The 22,605-nt window shown below is 40.3% G+C and overlaps 1 protein-coding gene across 9 annotated transcripts in view; it reads left to right on the forward strand.

Moving 5' to 3' along the window:
* CLASP1 (cytoplasmic linker associated protein 1) overlaps positions 1-22,605 on the forward strand; it is a 180,693-nt gene that overhangs the window by 68,349 nt on the left and 89,739 nt on the right. For 6 of the 9 annotated variants that reach the window (XM_030488256.1, XM_030488257.1, XM_030488258.1 and 3 more), the window contains 7 exons: positions 16,320-16,472; positions 17,421-17,494; positions 18,252-18,344; positions 19,671-19,816; positions 20,570-20,705; positions 21,413-21,483; positions 22,446-22,505. In XM_030488256.1, the coding sequence (XP_030344116.1) occupies positions 16,320-16,472; positions 17,421-17,494; positions 18,252-18,344; positions 19,671-19,816; positions 20,570-20,705; positions 21,413-21,483; positions 22,446-22,505 (733 nt within the window). Of the gene's footprint in view, positions 1-11,994; positions 12,901-16,319; positions 16,473-17,420; positions 17,495-18,251; positions 18,345-19,670; positions 19,817-20,569; positions 20,706-21,412; positions 21,484-22,445; positions 22,506-22,605 lie in introns of those variants that run through there. The other 3 variants (XM_030488260.1, XM_032919972.1, XM_032919973.1) reach the window with 3 other exon arrangements.

The raw sequence follows: 22,605 nt of genomic DNA on the forward strand, positions 1-22,605 counted from the left end.
TTGCTGGCTGAGCTCTGTGTTCCAGTTCCCCATGTAGAAAAATTTAATATTTCCTTTAGCATATGATGCTTGAGTATTGTTTGGTTAGTTTTGGGTATTTTTGTTTTTGGTTTTTGGGTTTTGTTTTTTTTTTAATTTTTTGTGGCATAATAAAGGTTTTGACCCTCTTCCCTAATAATATTTGCAAAAGGAAGCTAAGTAAGCCTGTTTGAATGTAATATAGGTGACTAAGAACCACCCTACCCAAAAAACATACCCATGTTCCAGGCAGAAATTATCGGTGGTTCTTTCTGTCAGTGGGAGGGGGTTTCCAGATGTTAGCAGGAATTACTAGGATTCTAGTTCTAATGTTTAAAAACTAAACACACAACTACTACAAAACAAAGAAGGATTGGAAGTTTTATGGCCCATCTTATCTGTTCTGCTTTCCAGTGAAGGCTTCATCAATTCAGTCTCCAAGTTGTGAAGTGGAGTGGGTGGAATAGTAAAGACCCATGAAGCTTCACATGGGAAAGAAGGCAAGGCAAATAGTTCAAAATGATGCGAACTGGAGGACTGACTTGTTATGAATGCCAGTATGTAAAGGTGGCATTGAAACTCACATTTCCCAGTAAAAATACCTGATCTTACTTGCTTTCAATCTCGGGAGCGAAGCTGAAAGAGAATCTATAGTTATCTGTCATGTGCTGTGCTTCATGTGTGCCAATTCCTCTGTTTGCTAATTCTTCTTTAAGTGAAGGCAAGCACAGATGGTTGCTAAAGAGAACCAGATGATTTGGCAGCATGCTGGTGTGTTTGCAGGAGTGAGACTTGGACAGGCTTGAAGCTGCTTTGTTGTCATTGCTTTTAGTTCAAAATTTTCATTTAGAATGCTGAAATTCCTCAGTTTTGTCCCCTTTTTTTAGCTTATGGTAGGATTCATTTATGGAGGTTTTTTTCATTCTAGTAAGGGGCTTGTTTACATTTCAGCCATTTATTGTTAAGAAGCCATCCTTCTCGTGAAGTGTGGAGCCTAAATAAGAATGGGACATGCATAGAGAAGTTTAAATGTAGGACATGCCTTAATTCTATAAGAGACTTACGGATTCCTCTCTCCATGATGACAGGAGGCAAGGGTCTCCTCATGCCTTCACAGACTCTTTCCTTCAAACTAAAAAATGTCAAGAGGAGACCCTCACCAGAGGGGCACTGTGAGTGTAGTTTCATCTAATTTTAGCTCAATTGAGTTAGCTTAGCTGGACTGCAAGACCCCAAGTGCTGGTTAATATGCAGGTTAATGGTTCAAATCTTGTTTCCCTGGCTAGCTTGTGGCTCTTAAGCATGGATTCAGTATTTGGCAACATCTAGGGAACTGATGGGCTGTGCACAGTATCCAGTGAACCAGGATATTGTCAGGCTGCTGCTGGTCACTGACTGCTTCAGGCTGCCACAGCAGTACAAGCAGTAAATAGCCCTTGTATAACTGAGACATTCAGTTCTAGTCTGGACAAAATAATTATTGCTATTGGAAATGAAGTGCTCTGTATGGAGGTGATTCAGGTGAGTCAAGTGACCCAAGTTGGTTGACCTGTGATGAGCCAGGCTGATACTGCTCTCATATTCTGGAAGGTCCCAAAACTTTTTCTCTGAATGGACTGATGGCTGGTAAAGAGGTGGCCACATACGAAGAATAATTATCTTTAGACAGAAATATTTAACTTCTGGAGTACCTGCAAGTATACAGGACTTCAGTGCTCATCCTTGTGAAAGGAACCAAGCAGTCCAGCAAGACCCCTCAAGCTGTAACTCGTACTTGCCTTCTCCAGAAATCCTGAAGGTTTATCTACAGATTGAGCTTAGAATTTGGGTTTAGGGATTTGATAAAACATTATTTTCCTACAAATTTTATTCCTATTTCTTCTGGGTTTTGGCTGCTTCTGGATGCAGGATTCTGCTAACTGGTATCGCCAGGGTGTGGGGTCTGCATAGGTGATGCTGGAACAAGTTGGCACTTGAAAAGAAAGATTTCGCTGTGTTGGGTGAACAGTGTGTTTCAGGCAAGTAGTAAAAATCCATGTAAGTTTTAAGGTTTATGAGTTTAAACTTTAGGGTGAATTGTATATCCTAGAAGTGAAATAAAATTAGGAACCATTCATCTGAACAGGTATATACGTATGATTTTCTTTACTATTCGTATTTCTGCTTTGTTAAATGCTGTCAGTGGTGTAATGAAGTCTGTGGTTCTCCTGGAAACTTGTGCTTGCAGCATGAGCAGCCTCCTGAAAAGGGGACAGCTTGTTTGTTTCTAGGTGCTGAGTCTTTATATGAGCTACACTTTACAGCTGGCAATTTAGGAATAAAGTGTAAATATCATGTGTGAAGGGAAGAAGCACTCCACAGGGTAGACAAAGCAGTGCAAGGGGGAAGAAGCTGCTTTCTAATTTGTCCATTTGAATTATCAATGCAGTGAGCTTTCAGGGTCACAGATGTACAAAATGGCTGTGCCAGCCAGACTTGCCTTAGGGAGAGAAGAGATTTTGAGTTGTTTAGAGAATGATTCCTTATATTAAGAAAGTGTTGTTTTCTTCTTATTTTTGACTTGTTGACTCCTTTCAAGTCGTGCATGGAGGCAAGTGTGCCTGTGTGAAACCAGACATCTATATAGATGGAAATCACTTGTGGTTAGTTAACCTTAAGACTGGGATGGAAGTTTTCTTTGCATTTACATCAATTTGAGATTCCTTATGGTTGTTCAGATCTGTGGTGTTTAGTTTCATAAATGACAACATTTGCTGTTGATGTTGGTTGACTTAATGATTTTTGTGTCTCTTCTGAATGAGGAAGGATGGTAGGACACCAGCAGTGCTCATGACCTTGTCTGAATCTTGTTCTACACCAGCTACTGCTAAGTTGGCAGAATGACCTGTTAGGTGTCACTGCTAAGGAAAGATTTTGATTTCTTCCCCCTCCGAGCAGTGGTGAAAATGGCTAAGGCAGGCTTTCTCTGCAACTTTTGCATGACAACCTCTTTGTATTTTAATATCTCCAATTACATGTAAGTCAGTATTTGTTTTGTGAAGTCTATGGTGGCTATATCCAGAGTAAGATGCTTAACTAGGTTGTGATTAATGTTTGTATTCTTTGTGGTAAATGTGAATGATTCTGCTTGGCTTAACTTTCTTTCTTTAGGTCTAAGTTAAATTATATTACCTTGCATTTGCTGTAGCAGCATGGGGGCTGTTACTGTGGCTCAGCTGGTGTCTTATAACTTGTTAAGCAGCAATAATTTGATCGTGAGTCTGAGTCCTGAGGCAAATTCATTCTTCATTTTTACTTGACAGACTTTGCCCTTGAACCAGAGGAGATCTTTTGCCTGCCTGTAAATGTTTATTCATAGCTTCACCACCTTTTACCAAGTTCTGAACTTTGATTTAAATGGAGTAAGCTTAAAATTAGCCTACCATTAGCCCTTTTGTTTAGCTCTTCTTGCAGGTAAGGTGATCTTGGGGTTAGAGTCAAGTGGTATAGGAGTTACATTGGAGGAACTGCTAGAATTAAGGACACATGAATAGAGATTTTACTGGTCTGTCACACTGCCTTTTTCCAGTTCTGATTTCCTAATTGATCCTGGCTGATCTTTTTGAGTAAGTAGCTTTATGTGGGGAAACTGATTTATTTAATCATTCTTTCATGGATGTAACAGCTGTGGGAGACTTTTACTGTGCACACAATATGTGGGAGGGAAACAAGATGGTTACTAAAGAACTCAAATGACCAGCCATGGCATCAAAGTCAATAATTGAGTCCCATTAAGGACCAACTTTAGTCATGGCAGAAAATTTTGGATGGCTGGGCAACAGCCTTAGTTTTACCCAGGTGCAGAGTCCTGAAGATGATTGAAAAAAGGTGCTGAGCTGTGGGGAGAAAGTGAATAGCACCACTGATGGAGGCCAAATAAGAATGGCTTAGTCAGGATTATGTTAAACAGACTTACTCGGAGACAAGTACTTGCATTCCTTTAACTGTCCTTTCTCTCTTAAACGAAAGCGTGAAGGATCTTTGTGCTTATTTTTCCTAAATATAAAATCTAAATAACAGTAACTTTTTAACTATGCACTGACTGCATTATTTATATTGTAAGCTCTTAGGGAAAAATGTTTTTTTTCTTTGTAGCACACCAGAGTCCCCTGCTTGCTCAGGGTTTCACATTGCCTCTGAAATATGTGAATATCACATTTAGTAGTCTAAAGTCATTAATGACAAAAGGAGTGAAAGTTTCAGGAATGTCTTGACTCTACCTTTGTATTCATCCTCCCCGAACATGACTGCTTTATTTGCTGTAACTAATAATGATGTTTGTTTATGAAGAAGGAATGTGGATGAAGTTGCTCAGATCTGTTGTTTTAAAGGAGTTGTGTATGTAGGGTGGAAACAAGCTTTGGGAAAACAGAAGTCATGGTGACTATTAATATTTTATAAGCTGTGACACATTTTGGGCTTTGGAGCCTTTTTCTCATGACTTTTTTTCCTTGAGGCAATGGTTTGCTTAAAATGCAGCTTTTCAATAGGCGAAGAAGGTCTGAGAAACTGGTGTGTCTCAGGAATTGGAGCTTTCCCTTTGTAGATCAGGAATTCAGACTGTGCTTATATTTGAAACCATATTAAATATGAACTAGATTCTTTTAGATTGTTATGTAACCACATGTAAATCATATACTGTACCAAAGTGCCAGTTCAGTAGGCCACTATTTAGTGTACTAAAACCTCTCCATTCTAATTTGAAACTGCATTGAAGGAAATCTGAGATATTAGCATCTAAAAATAATCAGGTCAAGTTCTGTATGCTCCTGCATTCACCTCCATCCTCAATGTATAGAGCTGGAAGTAGGATTTAGCCTAGTGTGACAGTGATTAAATAAAGGAAATCCTATACTCTGATACATCTTCTGGCATTTGCCCTGGTTCTGAGTTTTCTGCATGACCTGGAGTTAGCGTCCTTGTGTATTTTGCCTGTTTCCAGTGTGTCAAAAAAAGTGGAACTAATTCTATCTCGATCATACACAAAGCAAGCTGTGCAAAGTATTATTTGAAGTAATGGTTATTGAAAACCCATTTTAAAAGTTACCAAGCAAGCATTTTTTCACTAAAAGTAAAACATGTCATGCTGCTCTGAGGTCGGGTGCGTTTTCGAACCAGTAATTAGAGTCCAAAATGTTGTTTTGTTTTGCTTTGTTTCTTTGGTTGTTGTTGTTTCTTTTTCTCTCTCTTTTTTTTTTTTTTTTTTTTTTTTTTTTTTTGTTTTTAAGCAAAAGCCAACAGTTTCAAAGCTACCATTGAAGTCACTGATCTTGAGTGTGGTTTCACTGCTTTTCCTACAATGAGCCTGGGAAATGTAAAATGCTAGCTGTTCAGTTACTGGGGTTTTATCCCTCGTGTCTCAAAAGAGAATAAACAAAGTGGGCTTGATTGTCGGCAAGCCGTTGCTTCTCTCTGCCCATACCTACCAAAACAAGTGTGATGTGGGAATAGATATTTCTCACCAGCTCTAACGGGTTGCTGATCTCTCTGGTTATAGTTGACTATGCTTACATAGATGTTACGAAAGCTCGCACTGTCTGCTGACTTTGGCATTGGCATAATGTTTCAGAAGTATGATTTGTAAGATCCTCTGTGCACACAGATTATCAAAGCTAGGCTCTGCTTGCTCACATAGAGTTGAATTGAGGAGGTGGTGGGGTAAGACTGCTCTGAGTGGTAGTTTTCTTAGTTAGGAGTCAGCAGAAACTTGTCACTTTTTTAGTACATCAGGAGAGTGCCGATGCAGTCAGTCAGTACTACAAAATACTGCAGAGCAAAAGTCAGCATCAAGTCAGGTTCCCTATCCCTCTTCCTTGCTAACAGCTGCAGTGCATGCTCTGGAGAACATACAGCCAACTCTTTAACCTCATAGCAATTGTCCCAGGAGCTCCTGAAGTTATTGCCAGACATGTTTTCTGTCAGAAGTGTCTCAAACCACTTTTTGGTAACCATATGTAGATAGAGCATGGCCTTGGTCATAAAATCCAACTTTGAATTATTTTTAAATAAACAAAATTTGTCTGTACACTTTGCTTGTATATGTGTCTTCACAGTCTGTAGCAATATGCATCTTTGAAGATGAAGCATTTATTTATAGTACAAATTCCTGGTCGTCATGCTGGTCGTATCTGTTGTAGTAGTTGATAATCTTTCTCAAGATGCACGTTGGCTGTGGAGTCACTGCCCATTGTTCCCTAGTTTTCCTTTCATGATTGTTGTTTTGTCTCAACCACCTACAATTTTAGACATTCTTATCTCATGGTTATTGCTCCACGGAGTATTTCGCATCATTTTAAGTGGTTATCTAATTAAAGTGTATTAATTAAGCATCAGGCCAGGCATTCTGGGTGGGAGTCATTGATGTGTAATGTATGTAACACCAGACAGTTTTTGCAGCTGTAGTACCTATGTTCTTGCATTAGCTTTTAACTGGGCAGATGAACACCTTTGGACAGAAGCCCTGGCTCCTTTTTCTGTGGCTGTATAGGAGACATAGGCTGACACCCTTGTTTTTTCCTTCACCGTTCAGGAATAACTGCATACGTTGTGTTTATTGGCTCGAAGGGGGCTGCTTGGAAAGTTTAGGATGCTGCAGCATCTCATAGGAGGGTTACCCCTGGCAAATGCAAAGCGCTGGGCAATATGTTGCCCCTATTTACTGATTGTAAATGCACCTAAATGAAGGTCTGTGACAGGCCAAGTGCTACAGCTTCCCCAGATCCCTTCAACACATGTTGCTGGCTTAACTTCACCAACCCAGCTATCCTGAGCCCTTGAAATCAAACAAGGCTGCAGTTTGGCATTTTTATCTCTAGGGATAAAAATTTTATTTCTTGGGAGCTTTCTGCTGTAGGAGTTGTCTGCAGTAGCAGACTTTGCACTGGGAAGGATGTTCTGTGGTGGCTGGAAGTGGGATCTCCTGCAGCATTTCTGCCCCCTAAATGTGCTGTGTGTAACTTGAGGCAGTAAATGCTTTTGGTCTTCTTGTTACAATGCTTTGTCCTAAAAATGTCAGGATGCTCTTTCCTTCCTCATACAGCTCTGCATGCTAGCTGTCCATGCTTTACACCTTGGTGTGCTGCATGTGTAGGACATGAGCAGCCCTTCAGGACGCAGTAAGTGATAGCAATATAAAATGCAATTTCCTTTTGCTGACAACGACGTGTGTTAGGGCAGTCAGCATCTAGGTGAGCTACGCTTGCGTTAATTACCTGAGTAGACAGAGGGATTTGTCCAGGGAATGCCAGCTGGGAGTGTGGGCTGGAGAAGTCTCTTCCTATGATGTCATGGCAACAGATGGTGGTAATAGCTGGAAACCTGAACCTGGTCTGTGGAGCTGGAGGTACCTGATCTATCTGCACTTAGCGCTCCTTTCCTTCGTGAGTAAAAAGCATCTGTCCATTTAAGGGCTGCAGATTCCTGGTGTGCCTCTTACTTCACTTTACCTATATAGGATATAGGCAGTCCAGGTAAGACAAAACTTAACCTATCAATTCCTCAGGTATCTGCTTCATATGGGTTTTGGCAAATAAACCCCAAGCCACTGCCAGCAGATGTCTCCCTGGGAGCTCGGTTTAGCACCATCTTCAGTAGCAGGTTCTGTGTAGTATTGCTGGGTACCAGCTTTGCAAAATACAGAGAACTCAATTTCAAATGTGTCTAAACTTCAAGCAACCTGTCAAGGACAACTAAATTAAAACATCTTTTTCTAATACCTTGTGATGTGATTTTTATTCTTTTTGAGCTGTTTGCAAATGTCTGAGCCATTTTGCAGATGGCCTTTTTTGATTATGCATAAACCAGTTTTGAAGATAATATATGGGACACTACTTGCACCCTTAGTAGGAGGGAGAAAAAATGATTTAGAAAAAAGCCATATGTTTCGGAATGGAGCTGAATCCAGATTCTGTCAATGCCCTGAAGCCTTCACGCCCTTGAGAATGTCCTTCAGCAACTCTGTTTCAGTTTGCTCACATGTTAAAGTCCTAATGAATACTTCTTGCTGCTGTTGAATGGCTGTGCCTTTTAATGACATTTAATCATTTTTAGAGCAAGGACTGTGCAAGGTTGAGCACAGACCCAGGCAAAGGAAGCTGTTGCCTGGGGTGCTGGGTGGTTGACCGGTAGCTGGATGATGCTACTGGCTATTTTGCCATTTGAATTTCTGACAGAGCAGGGGCTCACTACAAACGCAGGGGGTCCATGCTTTGCCATAAGTTTTCCAGCAACTGCAGAGAGCTGACTAAAACCTGGAGGTGAGGGCAAGGAGGGGGAGGGTTTGTTATTTGCTCTTCATCCTGACTCATCCCTGCCACGTGTGCGTTTGGAGATGGTGCCTGAGGGAGCTCCTTGTGCTTCTGCAGAATTGAGTTTTGCTGTCTTGTGAACAAAGGCAGAAGAATTAGCTTTCTTTTATATAATTATTTGCCTGAATAATTAAACTTTAGTAAGGCTGAGGAGAAACACTGGCAATGTGCAGCACACAGGATTAATATTGAAATGGAAACCAGCGTGCTTTATCTGCTGTTCAGGAATGAAGGAATGCTTTTCTGCAGCTATACCAGTCCTGCAATAAGGCCGCTAATTCCTGTAGTTCTGGAAAAAGGTATTTTCTGACTCTAAAAGATCCCACTGGCCCATCCTGTATAAATAGTCTTTCTCATTGATTGGTATCTCTAGGGCTCAGCGTATATGACCCACTTTGTGTTTTTATCTGTGAAGATTATGCTAACAAGAGCGCTGTGAGGGGGGAGTAGTGTCTGTGCTTGGGGCTGCTGCTGGCACGTTTCTACTCAGTGCAATTCAAAGGGTATTTTCAAGGGCCTAGAACAAAAGAAGGACAGCACCCCCAAGCCAGCAGGGAAAGCTGTGGCACTGAAACACAGAAATAATGTCCTCTTGTAGAGTGTTTAATAAACGCTGAAATAGTGTGTTTGTGAAAGGCTTCGTTAGGAGATAATTGTATGGACAGCCTGGCTATGAATGTTGGGTGGGCGCCATGCAAGGCCTAATAATGAACCTCTGGGTGACCTGAGGGGGACGTGTGGGGTAGGGAAAAGCTGGTTTTGCTCTTTAAATTGCAACTTTATATAAGCATGTGGGCTTTTGGGGTGGGTGTGTTTTTGAGGTATGCGTTGTGGATTTCCTGATGATCTTGAGGTCTGGGGAAAGCTGTATGGCTGGCTGGAAAGGGCACTGTGGGAAAATTGTGTTTCCAAAGATGACTTTGAGGAAAAAAGATCCTTATCTCTTCTCATTTATTTATTTATTTTTTCCCTTGTGTGCATGTCTGTGTCTCAATTTTTGTTAATGTTTTTAATCAGAATGTGGTGAAGGCTCTGTCTGTGCAGCTTCTAGCACATGGGGGTTGATTCTTGTTTAGGTGCCTGTATGAACTCTACTAAAGTAATTAGTGAAACTAAGAAATCCTACATACTTTTATGGATTTATCTCAGCTTTTGGTGCTTTGTGAATTCTTCTTGCTTTTTGAGCTGTAGCTCTTTCACTCGGTATCATAGCAATAGGAGACAAAGAAATAGCTACTTAATTTTACAAAGCTTATAGGAATGTGAAATCTTTGTACCACCTCTTTTCTAAATCTACATAAAGCTAATGGAAACTTCATATTGCTGGAAACTGTCTGAATGACATTTTCACTAACTCTTCAAATTTTCCATTTCCAGGTGTGTCAATTTCATGAATAGAAGTTTCTGAAAAGCACTTTGCTGAGGTTTTAGTTGTATTAATGCATGTATGTACATGCTGTGACTTGTTAATGTCATGACATTAATATTGCCAACCTTATGGTTTTAAAATCATGTTTTGAAGCAAATAGGCTAGTAAATATTGAATCCTTTTTATTTGTCTCTTGTTTTCAAGTCTTTAAGGCTCTTGTTCTCAAGTTTCCACAAAGTCATCATGGATCAACTTAAATTGGAGCCATCTGATTCCAGGATTGAAAATTATAATATCCCTCAGAAAAGTAACTTGAATCAGTCATTAGCTGTATGATTCCAGATTAGTCTTCTGCAAAAAGATTTTGTTTGACTTACCAGGCCAGTCCTTTAGAGCAGATTTTGAATGTTGCCAAGGCCATTGTTTGTTCTCTCAGGTAAAAGTTGGAATTTACTTTCCAAAATTGTGTCTGCCTAGTTTGGTGTTGGATGTGGTCAGGTTAGTATGTACCTCAATTTCCCCAGTTAACTTTATCATACTGGAATTGGTTTAATAAATATAGGATTCCTCACTAACAGAAACGTGCTTTGTTTATTATTGCTACTACTGCACTATTTTTTTTTTCTGCTTACAGAGGGCTGGTGACACCAGTACTCTGAAATTGCTGTAGCCATTTGCTTGGGACTGAGCAGGATGTATGTCAGAATAACTGCCCATGTATATATGATGTATTTGGAGCAGAAAAAATGAATTTCCAAGTGTTACTTCTTTCAGGAATGTTCTTTCACTTTGTGATAGCAGTTGGAGACCTGGTGGGTTACAAGCAGCTTCATTAGCTCGTGGTTAGGCAGAATGAGGCAGCAGCCAAGGTGATGGGTGTCACCTTTCCTAGTGAAGGAAGGAAAATGGAAACATTTTGGATTAAAGAAAAGCATGTGGGTATTGGAAGGATTATTAAAATAAAAGGCATTTGCCCACTTACCTGGTATGACATTCTTGGCTTGAGTCTCTAAGTACTACCTTACCTTGGGCTGATGGCAGCTGTATTGCTTATTGTATTTGTTATGGTCATAAATATATTGCCTAGATTTACACAGAATCCTTATTCAGAAGACAAACTCCCATGCGCAATTATATAGCCTTTAAATAGGGCTATATGTGCAAGATAGAAAGAAGAAAACAAGGTAATGATGGTATGCATATCCTTGCAGCCACAATCATTGCTGTGGTTGGCTCAGTCTGGTGAGCTCCTGCTGGGATCCCTGCTGAGGTCAGGTTTTTGGGAATCCACTTCAAAGCCGGTTGTGAAGAATGATGACGTGGTTCATCGAATAGTGCCGGAAGGTGGCAGCAGGGGTGGGCTGGGACTGGTGGCTGGGTCAACCTGGGAGAACTGGTCCTGGAGGTGGCACTGGGGGGCTGACCGGAGTCACTGAGCCCAAGTGGGTGGTGTTTTAAAGGCTCAAAACACTGTGCCTGATGTGGAGGGTGGGGAAGGCGGGGCTGTGGCTGGGGCCAGGAGAGAAAGTAGCTGGGAAACTCGGGGAGATGGCTGAGCAAGAAACCCTAATGATGTGCTGTGCCTGATTACTTCTGCTTGTGGCTGTGACTGCTTTGGTTTTAAACATCTAATCCTGCTGAGGAGTATATATGTGTCTCTTTATCTTTAGTGGGTTCATAAACTGGTTTTCCTGGAGAAACCTACACAATACCTGTTAGTTAGGCAGCCTTGCAGCTAAGCCATGCGTGGGTTAGGTGTGTGCTAATGGAAAGAGGCATGTAACCTCAGCTGAATTTGTCTTGCTTGGAGGCTGCTGGGACACCCACAGAGAGGAGTGAACTGTGCCTTGTGTCATACGGCACTCACAGCTGCAGAGGGGGTGCCAGATGCTGGCCCTGGGGAAAGGCATAAGCTGAATTGTCCAGGGGGTGTCTGTCTCAAGAACATTGACCAGTGCACGTGGAGTCATGTCTGGCAAAAAGGACAAAGGAGGAGCATACCCTGGTTTTTTTGGCATCGGTGGGTTTGCCAGCATGTGTTCTTGGCTTTTACAGGGGGCGCTCAGATCTTCAGGGAGTTGGGCTTTGCCCACCTAGCAGGGGTTGAGCATGGGGCTTTGATGCGCTGAAATGTATGTTGGCTTTAGCCGTTGTGTGTCTACTCGTGATGCAGGGTACCGTGGGGTGGGTGGGAAGGCACCACCCATCTGGTGCCATCCACCTTCTTCAGTCAAAAGGGAGATTCTCCTGAGAGAGATGCAGCTGATACTTGCAAGTATCCGTCTTGCATGCTTGAGCTGCACTGGCACTTGGAGGTGGGACACGTGATAAGTGGGCACAGTGGGACCAGAGCAAATTTAGTACTTTGCAGAGTTGGACCTGAAGACCATAGCAGGGCATCTTCATTAGGAACAGACATGATCATAAGTTTTTTTCCTAATCTGTAGTCACTACGGAGTATTTAGCTTCTCCAAAGCTTACAGACAAATAACTAAAAGATTTGAATCTGACGTGTCAAATTTTTTTAAAAGCCAGAAAGCATCTCCTTTCATTGGACAGGAAATTTGAGACTCCATTACTTCGCTTTAAAAGGTCCCAGGCTGGTGATTCAGTCAGGGGAAATGCTGGCCCACGTTCACTGTGTTTCCTGAACAGCAGCTAGTACAGTCTCTTTTCCCCATTTTACACCTTGTCCAGACCTGAAGGGGTTACATTTTAAAATGAATAATGACTAAATTTATTCGTCATGGACAAACGATGACAGCTGTTGAGATGCTCCTGTTAGCACTTCCCAGGGGATAAAGTCAGGCTGGTTCCTAGTGCAAGCCAGCCCAGACAGGCAGACTCAGCTTGTCTTCATCCCAGATTATTTGTCCCAGGTTCCCCTTGCTAGTGGCAAATTACTTCCTAGAAGTGAACTGAAGTTTCCTGGGCTGAAATTGGTGTTGGTGAGAATCCTGCAGAGCTACAGTTGTAGAGAGAGGACTGAAGCCATAGCTGTTTAAATCCACGTGTGAAGACAGCATGCTTAATGAATACGAGGGGCAGAGATTGATTATGTTCTGGACTGAAAGCCGCAGCGCTCTGTGAAGCACTGTTACATCTGGGCACGCTATGGAAAATATGAAGGAATGTTGAGGAGGCTTATTTGCAGAAGGATATGTACTTGTAAGCAATTTTATTTTCTTCTTAAATAATGTAAAGGAATTGAGAAATGTAAAGCAAATAGTGTTCTCTGTTTCTCTGAGACAGCAGAGCAGTCAGCAGACAAAGGCCTCTTCTATAAGGGCATGTCTCTGACAGAGAGTACTGTATAGCCCTTATAAATGAGCACTTGGGGGGGGTCTTGGGATGTGAGAATATCAATGGTTATTTAATGTTAGAACGTGGCACTGATTTCGCATTAGTGCACCTCTGCTGAAGTCGAAAGTTACACCCATGATGAATTTACCACCTCGTGATTTGCAGAAAAATATAATCCTAGTTCAAATGATTATTGTGAACAGAAGTCAATGAATGGGGAGAAAAATGGCTTTTTAATGATAATGTGTAGTAGCTTGCTTTTCTCTTATTTTCTGTACTCCAATGTTCAGGTTTCTTTCTGTTCTTTGTTTCTCTTTCTGTCCTGCACACGTGCTGCTGGAAGACTTGGTGTGCAGTTCTGAATGTGGCACTGTCATTCTGCACTGCTTGGATGAGAAAATGCTGTTTGGTTATTGAAGGGATATTCTGATTTGATAAATACATAATGCTTAGTTTGTAGACTTAATGAACCGGAACATGTGATTGTAATTTAAGCATACACGGAACTGTGGGCTGGCTGGGGGTTTTTTTGAGTGTTGTTCGGTGGGTTTTTTTCTTTTTCTAATGCTCAAAAAAGCTCGTTTTAAATAGTTTAATAAGTAAAATGCTACAGGGGTGTGATCCTTTTAATATCTGTTTTTATGATTTTTAAAATCTATTCTATGAAATAGCAAACCACACCCTCTTCTCCTTTCAAAGGAGTGAGGCTTTAAAAATGCAAATACCAAGAGGAAGTGAGTTAACTAAGACTGCATCTAGATAGCCTGAAATGCAGCTGGTGGAGACTTTAATTACCAGATGAAAGTAGTTTTGAAGTAGTAAAGTATCTTTTGTTTTGAATATGACTGACTTTCTCTTGACTGGTAAAATATATATGTATGACAATCATTTGCTTAGTATCTATGTAGAAGCTTTTTGAAATAAATGCAATTGGGGCAAATTTTACCCAGAAGTTTTTGTATTCAAGGTCTGTGCAAGTCTTTTGGCATCACTTCCTAGAGGCTTCAGAGGTTGTATGTTTTAAAGTCTATTTTGATCTGCCATGACCTTCCATGCAATTCTCACCAAATAATGTTTTTGAAGTAATTCCTGTTTGAACTAGACTGTACCTTTGGGGGGAACAACAAAACCAAACAAAATCTGTCTTACTTTCTAAGAACTGGCTGTGGTAGGATTCGCTGGGTGACACACCTCCTAGCCTTGCAGAGAGTCAGTGCTGTGATTATTGCAAAAAATGGAGGGGGGGAAAAAAAGGGGAGGGAGGAAAAACCCAGGGTAACTCAGAATTTAATTTGTTTTTAAGCTCCAGCCAGTGGCCTTGTTGTATATTTTTCTATTAGGTGAGAAACAATAAATCACACTAGAAAACTATAATAAATCTTGAGTTGCTGCATTAACACAAAATATAATCAAGAAACTTGTTAAGAATCTGGCCAGGCTAAACAGCGTCCTGCAGTGAATTTTCATTTAATTGAATTACAAGCCTATTTTCCAATCCTTTAATCATTCTCATGAACTCTTTTCAAATTATTTTTGAATTAAGTATGTCAGAACATGACTGCTGTCAGTAGGGAGGGTTGCATGTTCTCCAGGGCTGCCCTAGGGCTACTACACCACTGTGTTAAAGAGAGCCCACATCCTAATTGTGGCTTATGTTCTTTTCAGCTGTGTGACCTTAAATTTCTTGATGTTAAAAGTTCAGGTGTTCACTTGTGTCCTGTTCACTTTTGAACAGTCCCAACATATCACCTGTTATTATGATACCCCTTTGCTTGAGATGTTGGGTTTTTTGGTTTTTTTTGCCCTAGCCGTTTCCCATATTCTAAGATTTCCTGAACATCAAAACATCAAAATTAAGGAGAGAGAGATCCTTGGCCTCCTTTCTTAATTTGTTGGATGCTGCTGTCTACCCGCCATTTCTGTGCTTTGATTGGAGTGTTGGCATTATGTGCAAGGGTGCACATTGGAAATGCAGTATTTAGATTTTTAGATGCTGTGATGGTTCTCCCGTGTCCAGCTGCCAATACCACTTTGGGCAAGGAAAACTCCTTAAGACTATTGGGCTGAGGACAATACAGGCTTTGCTTTCTGTTCTTTTGTCTTCCCTAGGATATGTCTATACTGTTGCCAGTTTATTTTCTTACTTTTGGAAAGCTCAACCTGTATTGAAATTCAGTAATTAGTGTCTAACTAGGAGCCTTTATTTGTTACTAGATGTTCCCAGGTGCTTTCCTGAATAGGGATGGATTAAAGCACCTGCTTGAGTTTTTACTGACTGAAATTTTGCAGAGGAAATGTTCCAGAACTGGTGGAGAGTGGGGGTACATACCTTGGGCTGTTGGAAGAGGGATGAACATGAAGCAGGACTCAAATCTTGAATGAAGCATTAGTGTGGAGAAGCTAAGTGATGGGGACCGAGGTGGCTTTCTGGCTGCAATAAATAATGCGCACCATCTCTATCAGCTGTCCAAACACATTGTCACCTTTCAACCTAAAGCTGGTTTCTAAAGTGGATTAGCTAATCTGCGTAAAACTGCAATATAAGCACTCCTTTGGAATTCAAGTGACCTTCACTGAGAATCAAAGTGACTGTAATTCATTTTAACATAATTTATGTTCATGTTTAGAGATAGAGGCCGCAGTTCCCTTTGGATGTACACAGAAGGTTCAATAAGTTTTAATACATCTTGTATTTGGTTTTATGAATTTGAGGTAACTTTTTCTATTTACTTGTAAGGAATCTCTGGTGATCATTTAAAAGAATAAAGTGGATTTATAGCTCTGGATGGGTTCTGTGATAAATGGTCTGTAGTTTATCAAAAGCATGGGTGTTGCCCTGCATCTTTCCTGGGTTACCCTGTATTTTCAGTCTGGTGCAGGCTGTTAGCAGGGTGTGACAGGGCAGCCTGTGCTGTCTGATCCCTCCAAACGTTGATCTTGGATTTGCTCATGGGCTTGGTTTCACTACAGCCCATGGCAAAATAGCTCTCAGAGGCATAAACATCAGAGATACAGACTGTAGACACCCCAAGTGTTATCTGTGGCTTGCATCTTTCTGTAGATTTGAAGTTTATTCTTTTTATCTAATGTATTCATTAAAAAAGTTTATACAGTGGCTTCAGTAGCAAGGATTGGGTTCAATGGCCTGAGGGTCATTGGTGAATAACTATTTCTAGTGGCAGAGCAGACCTGAACATGCAGCATATTTGCTGTTGAATGGGCATGTTCTTTGGGATATGCCTTTGCTTCATCAGACTTACAGCTGAGTGTGCTTTTTTTGGCAGATAAAATTTTTGATGATGAAGACTCCGTGGATGGGAACAGACCTTCCTCAGCTAGCTCCTCTACGTCTTCAAAGGCCCCTGCAAACTCACGCAGAGTTGGGATGGGGACTACCCGCAGACTTGGGTCTGCAGCTCTGGGCTCCAAGTCCTCAAGTAAGCTGATAACATGTATAAACTGACCTGTATGTGAAGTATTTATAGTGTTCATACTTGAGCTTATGCAAGGACTTCCAGACTGGCCCCCAGGATCCAGTAACAAATTTTTCCCTGTGGAATCATTGTGTATGTTGCCTGCATGCCATGGTCGAACTTTAATAGGATGAATCTCCAAACAGTCGCCACATCCCTATAATGTGTTTTGCATTTTTGTAAGATTGGACCTGTGCAGTTGGGCACTGAGGGCTACGAGTAAATCATGTCAGTGTTGCAGTGTGTAGATTTTTGCCTTTGTAGCTGCAACTCTTCAGCTGAACTGAAGCTGTTTATGAGTGCATGCTAAACTTCAGCCCATGCAATCTAAAACTGACCCACTGGCTTTCTTCTAAGACCTTTGAGCATTGCTGATAATGAAAAGGCAAAAAGAAAACTGAGTGGTAATTCTGAACGTGAGCAATAATTCCACATGTGATTATAATTCTACATGTGACCTAGAGAAATGGGGAAAGTTCCCTGTATCAGATAGTCTCCGATCTGATTAGTATTCCAGAGACTGTTTGTCTTCCTTATCATTTGTCTGTTTGTGCAGCTGTCAGATCTGCACCTTCATCTATTATAGATAGGATTAAATCCTTTAAAATAAAATCTCCTGTATAATTAAAGTAAATTTTCCCTTTTATCTTTCACACTCTGTCCCCTGTTGAGTGACTACTGTAATGACTTCCCTAATGTGCCCTCTGTGCCTAGGAGCTGAAGGATGTTGTGATTGTCTAGTCTGTGCCTGGCATTGAATTTCCCTGTCTCTGCTTTCATTACATCTGCAGCTCTCTGAAGCTGCATGGATAGTGAACTTTCTTGTTATTAAGTGCCTTGATAGCTGGTGGTTTCTTAATTGATTCTCTTGTTGTTAAGAAGATTGAAAAGGCTTTTTCATTTGTATGTCAGCAGCCAAAGAGGGAGCAGGTGCTGTGGATGAAGAAGACTTTATTAAGGCATTTGAAGATGTCCCAACGGTTCAGGTAAGTAGAATTACCTGTTAAAACACACAGTACTAAAAATCTGAAGATAGATATGGGTTCTAGTCTTAATCACTGACAAATTGTGCTTCATTGTGATGTTGACAAATCTTCTTTAAGGGGAAGGCAAGTTAGAAGTTGGAGGGAGGTAAGCTTGAAATGATGGTATCTGCCAATAGTTTATGTGAAACTCTCAGAAGTGGGAATGGGAGTGGGAAGGTTGTGATAAAAGGTATCACAGGAGTACATATGAGGCTGGAACTGGATGTGTGTGCTGCACAGTGCAGTCTGGTTGAACAAAAACTTGAGTCAACAGAAGCCTCTCTACATTTCATCTGTACCATCTAGGAACTGAAAGCAATAAAGGTGACCTGTGTCTCCAGGACTGCTGCTGTTGTGAGTGTGACAACTGGACAGTGATAGATTTGGCTGGGCCATGTCACGTATCCTCTCTCTTTAACCAGAACTGTATTTATGGGGGACAGCTGAACAGCACATGTATCCACTCATGATTTTCTGTAGGTCTTTACTAATATAGCCACTAGTAGCTGCAGGAATGCTGCTTAAAATTGTGGAAATATAGTAAAATAATAAAAGGTGATCCTTTAATCATCTTGTCATTTAGTAATTTTTGATTGCAAGGCTAGCACATGACACTTAAGCATGGAGGAGCAAAGGATGTAAGAATGTAGTTGTGAAGTGATCTGATTTTCTGGAGTAAATCTTGCCTTAGGGTGCTACTCTGTGTTTAAATTTGCAGATTTATTCCAGCCGGGATCTTGAGGAATCCATAAACAAAATAAGAGAGATACTATCAGATGATAAGCATGACTGGGAACAGAGAGTTTCTGCGGTAAGTAGTGAACTTAGATATGAACTCTATTAATATCAGGTTTTTCTGCACTGAGCTTAATCCCATAAAGAGGTTACTGGAAGAACCTCAGAGTATGTCTAGATCATAGTTTAAGTGGTGAGCATCTGTTATGTTACCCCAAGCTTGGGGAAAATGTTTCCTTATGAGACAGAATTTAAACCTTATCTGTGAAGGAAAATGCTATTTGATATATGAGAATCTGTTGAGATAGGATCAGGTTGAACTGGAAGTCATACAGCAATTCCAGATATAGAACTAGAAATTTGCTAGCAGATGCTGAAATAAGAATGTCAGAAGTGATATTTAGAATATCTTAAAACTTCCTGATGAGGCAGAAAGTCACGTTGCTTATAGAGAGCTAATTTATACTTTTGCGAAAGAAGGTGTAAAATAATTCAGAAAGAATTTGTACACTCAAGTTTTGAATAACTAAGTATGACTGTGGGAAACGTGGAAGTGGAAAATCAGATGTGTTATACTGAGTTTATTTACTGAGGTGAGCTGTGTTTTCCTGATATAAATAGATGCATGATCTTGTCTACACTGTAGACTTTCATCACTGGTGTAACAACTTTGACATGTCTGTCAAATTCTATATTACAGATCTGAGTGGCAAATTGTGCTGATTCAGCTGACTTTGGGGTTTTGTTTGTTGGGTTTTTTTTGTTTGCTGTTCTGTGTAACAGTGAGCTTAAACGGAGGCACTGTACAGATGCATCAGTATACGTGAGGGCCTGTGAAGGTGTCCGAAAGAATGTCTATAGGGTGATATGGTGATCCCTGTAATATTAATAGAAAATTTCCCATTTTGATGGGGTCAGGATTCCACTTCTAGTACAACCAGATAATAATTTTAATGAAGTAAATGGACATCTTCTAGATATGTCAATATTACTGAAATCTGAATATGAACCATGCCCTTTAAGTCTAGTAATCTTTTTAATACAATAGTCAACTGTAAGAGGACCTAAGCTTTAGAAGCCGCTGTAAATAAGTGGTTTCTGAGGGGAATAGAGGAGAACTTTTAGCATATATTTTGGCTTAAAAAGTAATGTTTGGGTTATTAACAATCAGTTTGAGCAACTATATACAACAATTACGGATTTCTGTAACAGCTAGTTGTTTACATTATCGTACTTAGTATGTTAACCTATGAGTTGAATATAAGATCTGAAATAATAGAATTGCTTGGACTTTAAAAACAGTTGTACAAGGATCCTGGAAACTAAGTATCAGCTCTGAACATAACTGACCTGGTATTTATTGCTCATTAAAAGTCACCGCTTTCTTTTATGGTGCTCACAGTTGAAAAAGATCCGCTCCTTACTTTTGGCTGGAGCTGCAGAATATGATAACTTCTTCCAACATTTGAGACTTCTGGATGGAGCATTTAAATTATCTGCTAAAGACCTGCGGTCTCAAGTAGTACGAGAGGCTTGTATCACGTTGGGGTGAGTTTACTTTCTAAATACACTTGAACTGTGATGTAAGAAAAAGGAACAGGCACTGGTTAAAATACTTCTAGGATATAACGAGGGCTTCTAGTACTACATGGTTATAGGTAGAACATGCTTTTGCTACAGTTGTTTAAAACCACATCCATGTAGGCCACTTAATTGTAGTTCTGTCAAACTGTGTTCCTGCGTTTTAAACGATGCTGATTTGAGACATGCTGAATGAACGAGCAAGCCAGGCATTCATGCACTGAGTAGCGAATGATTGAACAATAACATTGAAAATGTGTCTGTTTTGTTCTGGCTCGGGCCGAGCTAGTTTTTTAGTTCTGATGGTTTATCCTTTGTGAAATGCTTCAAGAAGAAGGGCAACTGCAGTGTTTCTTATTTTGAAATTTCTGCATCTTAGGCAAAATAGGCAGATTCAGAGAAACTGTAATATAAACTAACAAGCTCAGAAAAATACATTCTTTCAGCATGATCCCATTTGATAATAAATTTTTAGCTGTGCTAGTTACTTTATTTTATGCTGAACTTACTGTTTCTCAGAGTTCAGATGGGTATAGTACAGACATCTGAAGGGAGAGTAAAGAAACTGTGTTTTCAAATGTGGTGTTTTCTCCCCTTTGGAGTTGGAGAGGAGATGACAGTTATGAAGACTGAGATGTCAGATGTGCTTGTGTCAGATTTCTGTAGAACTCGCTTAATCCGCAGCATGACTTACCAGCATGACTTCATTCTGTTTTTCAGACATTTATCATCAGTTCTGGGAAACAAGTTTGACCATGGGGCAGAAGCCATCATGCCAACAATTTTTAATCTAATTCCGAATAGTGCCAAAGTCATGGCCACTTCTGGTGTTGTAGCAGTTAGATTAATCATTCGAGTAAGTATACATCAAAAATGAACAATGTTGTTATTTCCAAATACTGTGGTGTTTGAGGAAGTATGAATGTTGCTGCAATGAAAATTAGATTAAGTGCCTAATGTACTTATCTGATTGTGCCAGGCTTGGCTGTCTCAGATGTCATGCAGCTTTGTGTAGATGATGATAGTTAAACCCTGCCATAATAGTAGGAAGAATGTTTCTTTGCAGAGTAGGATATTTGCATCCCTCTAAGAGCTGAGCAAACTTTTTTCTTTGAATGGGCTTTAAACCTGCCTTGCGGGACACACTCATCCTCTTAATTATGGTCTAAAACTCCTCACAGGCAGTGCATGTTTCCTAAAACCATTAGGTCACAAAAGTGACTTCTGCCTAGTGAGTCACTGGGGAAGCTGTAGATAGCCTGATAGCTTTCAGGTTGTCACCACTGTCAGTTTAGATCCTATTGCAGTGACTTCAGCTCTTTGATTCACTGCAGCCTGTCATCATAGAAGAAAATAAAATATTAAAGATATTTTAACAAATATAAAATTTTCAATAATAAAAGTATCTGTCCATATCTTAGTGTTCCTTTAGTTAGCAGTTCTGTTTTTAAGAATTGAACAGAATATCTGCATGCTGGGTCAGGTCACTGAAAGAGATACCTTTTCGTTCCATGGAACTGTTGTGCAAAGTTTTCTCCCTGTTTGTTCTTTGTTTTCCTCTAGCATACACACATCCCTCGATTAATACCCATCATAACCAGTAATTGTACCTCCAAGTCTGTTGCAGTTAGAAGGTGAGCCTTAAGTTTGAATTTACTTTTTTTTCTTTTTACCAGTAAATAGGTTCACATGTACTTTCTGATAACATTTGTATATTTGTTTTTATTCATGAAAAGGGTTGATATGCACACTTAAAGAATGCATCTCGCTCTCCCCCATGAAATGGGATCAAATTCAAAGTCAGCTATCTTGTATAAGTCTCAGTACTGCAGAGAAGTCACTTTTCCACAGAGAATTTTTTTTTTAAACTAAACTTTATGCTTACGTGTCATTATAACATCATATTATTTTGGCTTCTTTACAGGCATGTTCCTGTTCTCCACTACTAGCAGTCACAGTGACATGTTTTCTTTGAGCCAATCAGCAGTAGTGTTCTGTGATAGCATCATCTGAATTTGGACTGGATGTGTTAATGGTCTTCTCTGCACTTAAAATCTAAGTGTACTTCAGTCCACTACCTCACTGGGAGACTCTTGACCAGTCCGTGTAGATTAGCTAGTTCTCTTCCACTTAGACAAAAAAGGCTTTATGGTTGCTGAATTTGGTGACAAACCTTGAACAAATAACAGCACACTTGTGCTTTTGTTTCCTGAAATGAGGAAGGGAGATTAAGTATGAAAAGATCTGTCTCCACGTGAAGCTAAATGTGAAGTTACTTGTGTGAAGCCTTAACAGGGACGAAGTATACAAAGCATGGATATTTTGGGCCTATATCCCGTTTAATGAAAGGGGCTTTCTGGATTGTTCTGTGAAGCCCTCTCTCCAGAGTTTGTGTATCAAGCTGACTCCGGTTATTATTTCAGACTCTTTATTGATGGCATTTGATGTTCATATTTTTATCAGGGTCGTTACTGAATTCTAATGTCCCAAAAAACTTCATACCAAAAGACAGCTGTTGTTCAAAGGCAGGTATGGCAAAGTCAGTGTGTCTCTGTTAACTCAGAGAACTCAGCATTTCTTCTCTTTCTTCTCTCAGGCGCTGTTTTGAATTTTTAGATTTGCTGTTGCAGGAGTGGCAAACGCACTCCCTAGAAAGGTAAGCTCTGGAAACAAGTGGGTTAATGATTTCCTGCGTATGTCTGGGGGGTTAATTCTGGAGAAAGGATAATCTAGGAGGTGAGATTATATCAGGTAGC

This window comes from Strigops habroptila, chromosome 5, assembly GCF_004027225.2.
Source record: "Strigops habroptila isolate Jane chromosome 5, bStrHab1.2.pri, whole genome shotgun sequence".
Classification (NCBI taxonomy): Eukaryota; Metazoa; Chordata; class Aves; order Psittaciformes; family Psittacidae; genus Strigops; species Strigops habroptila.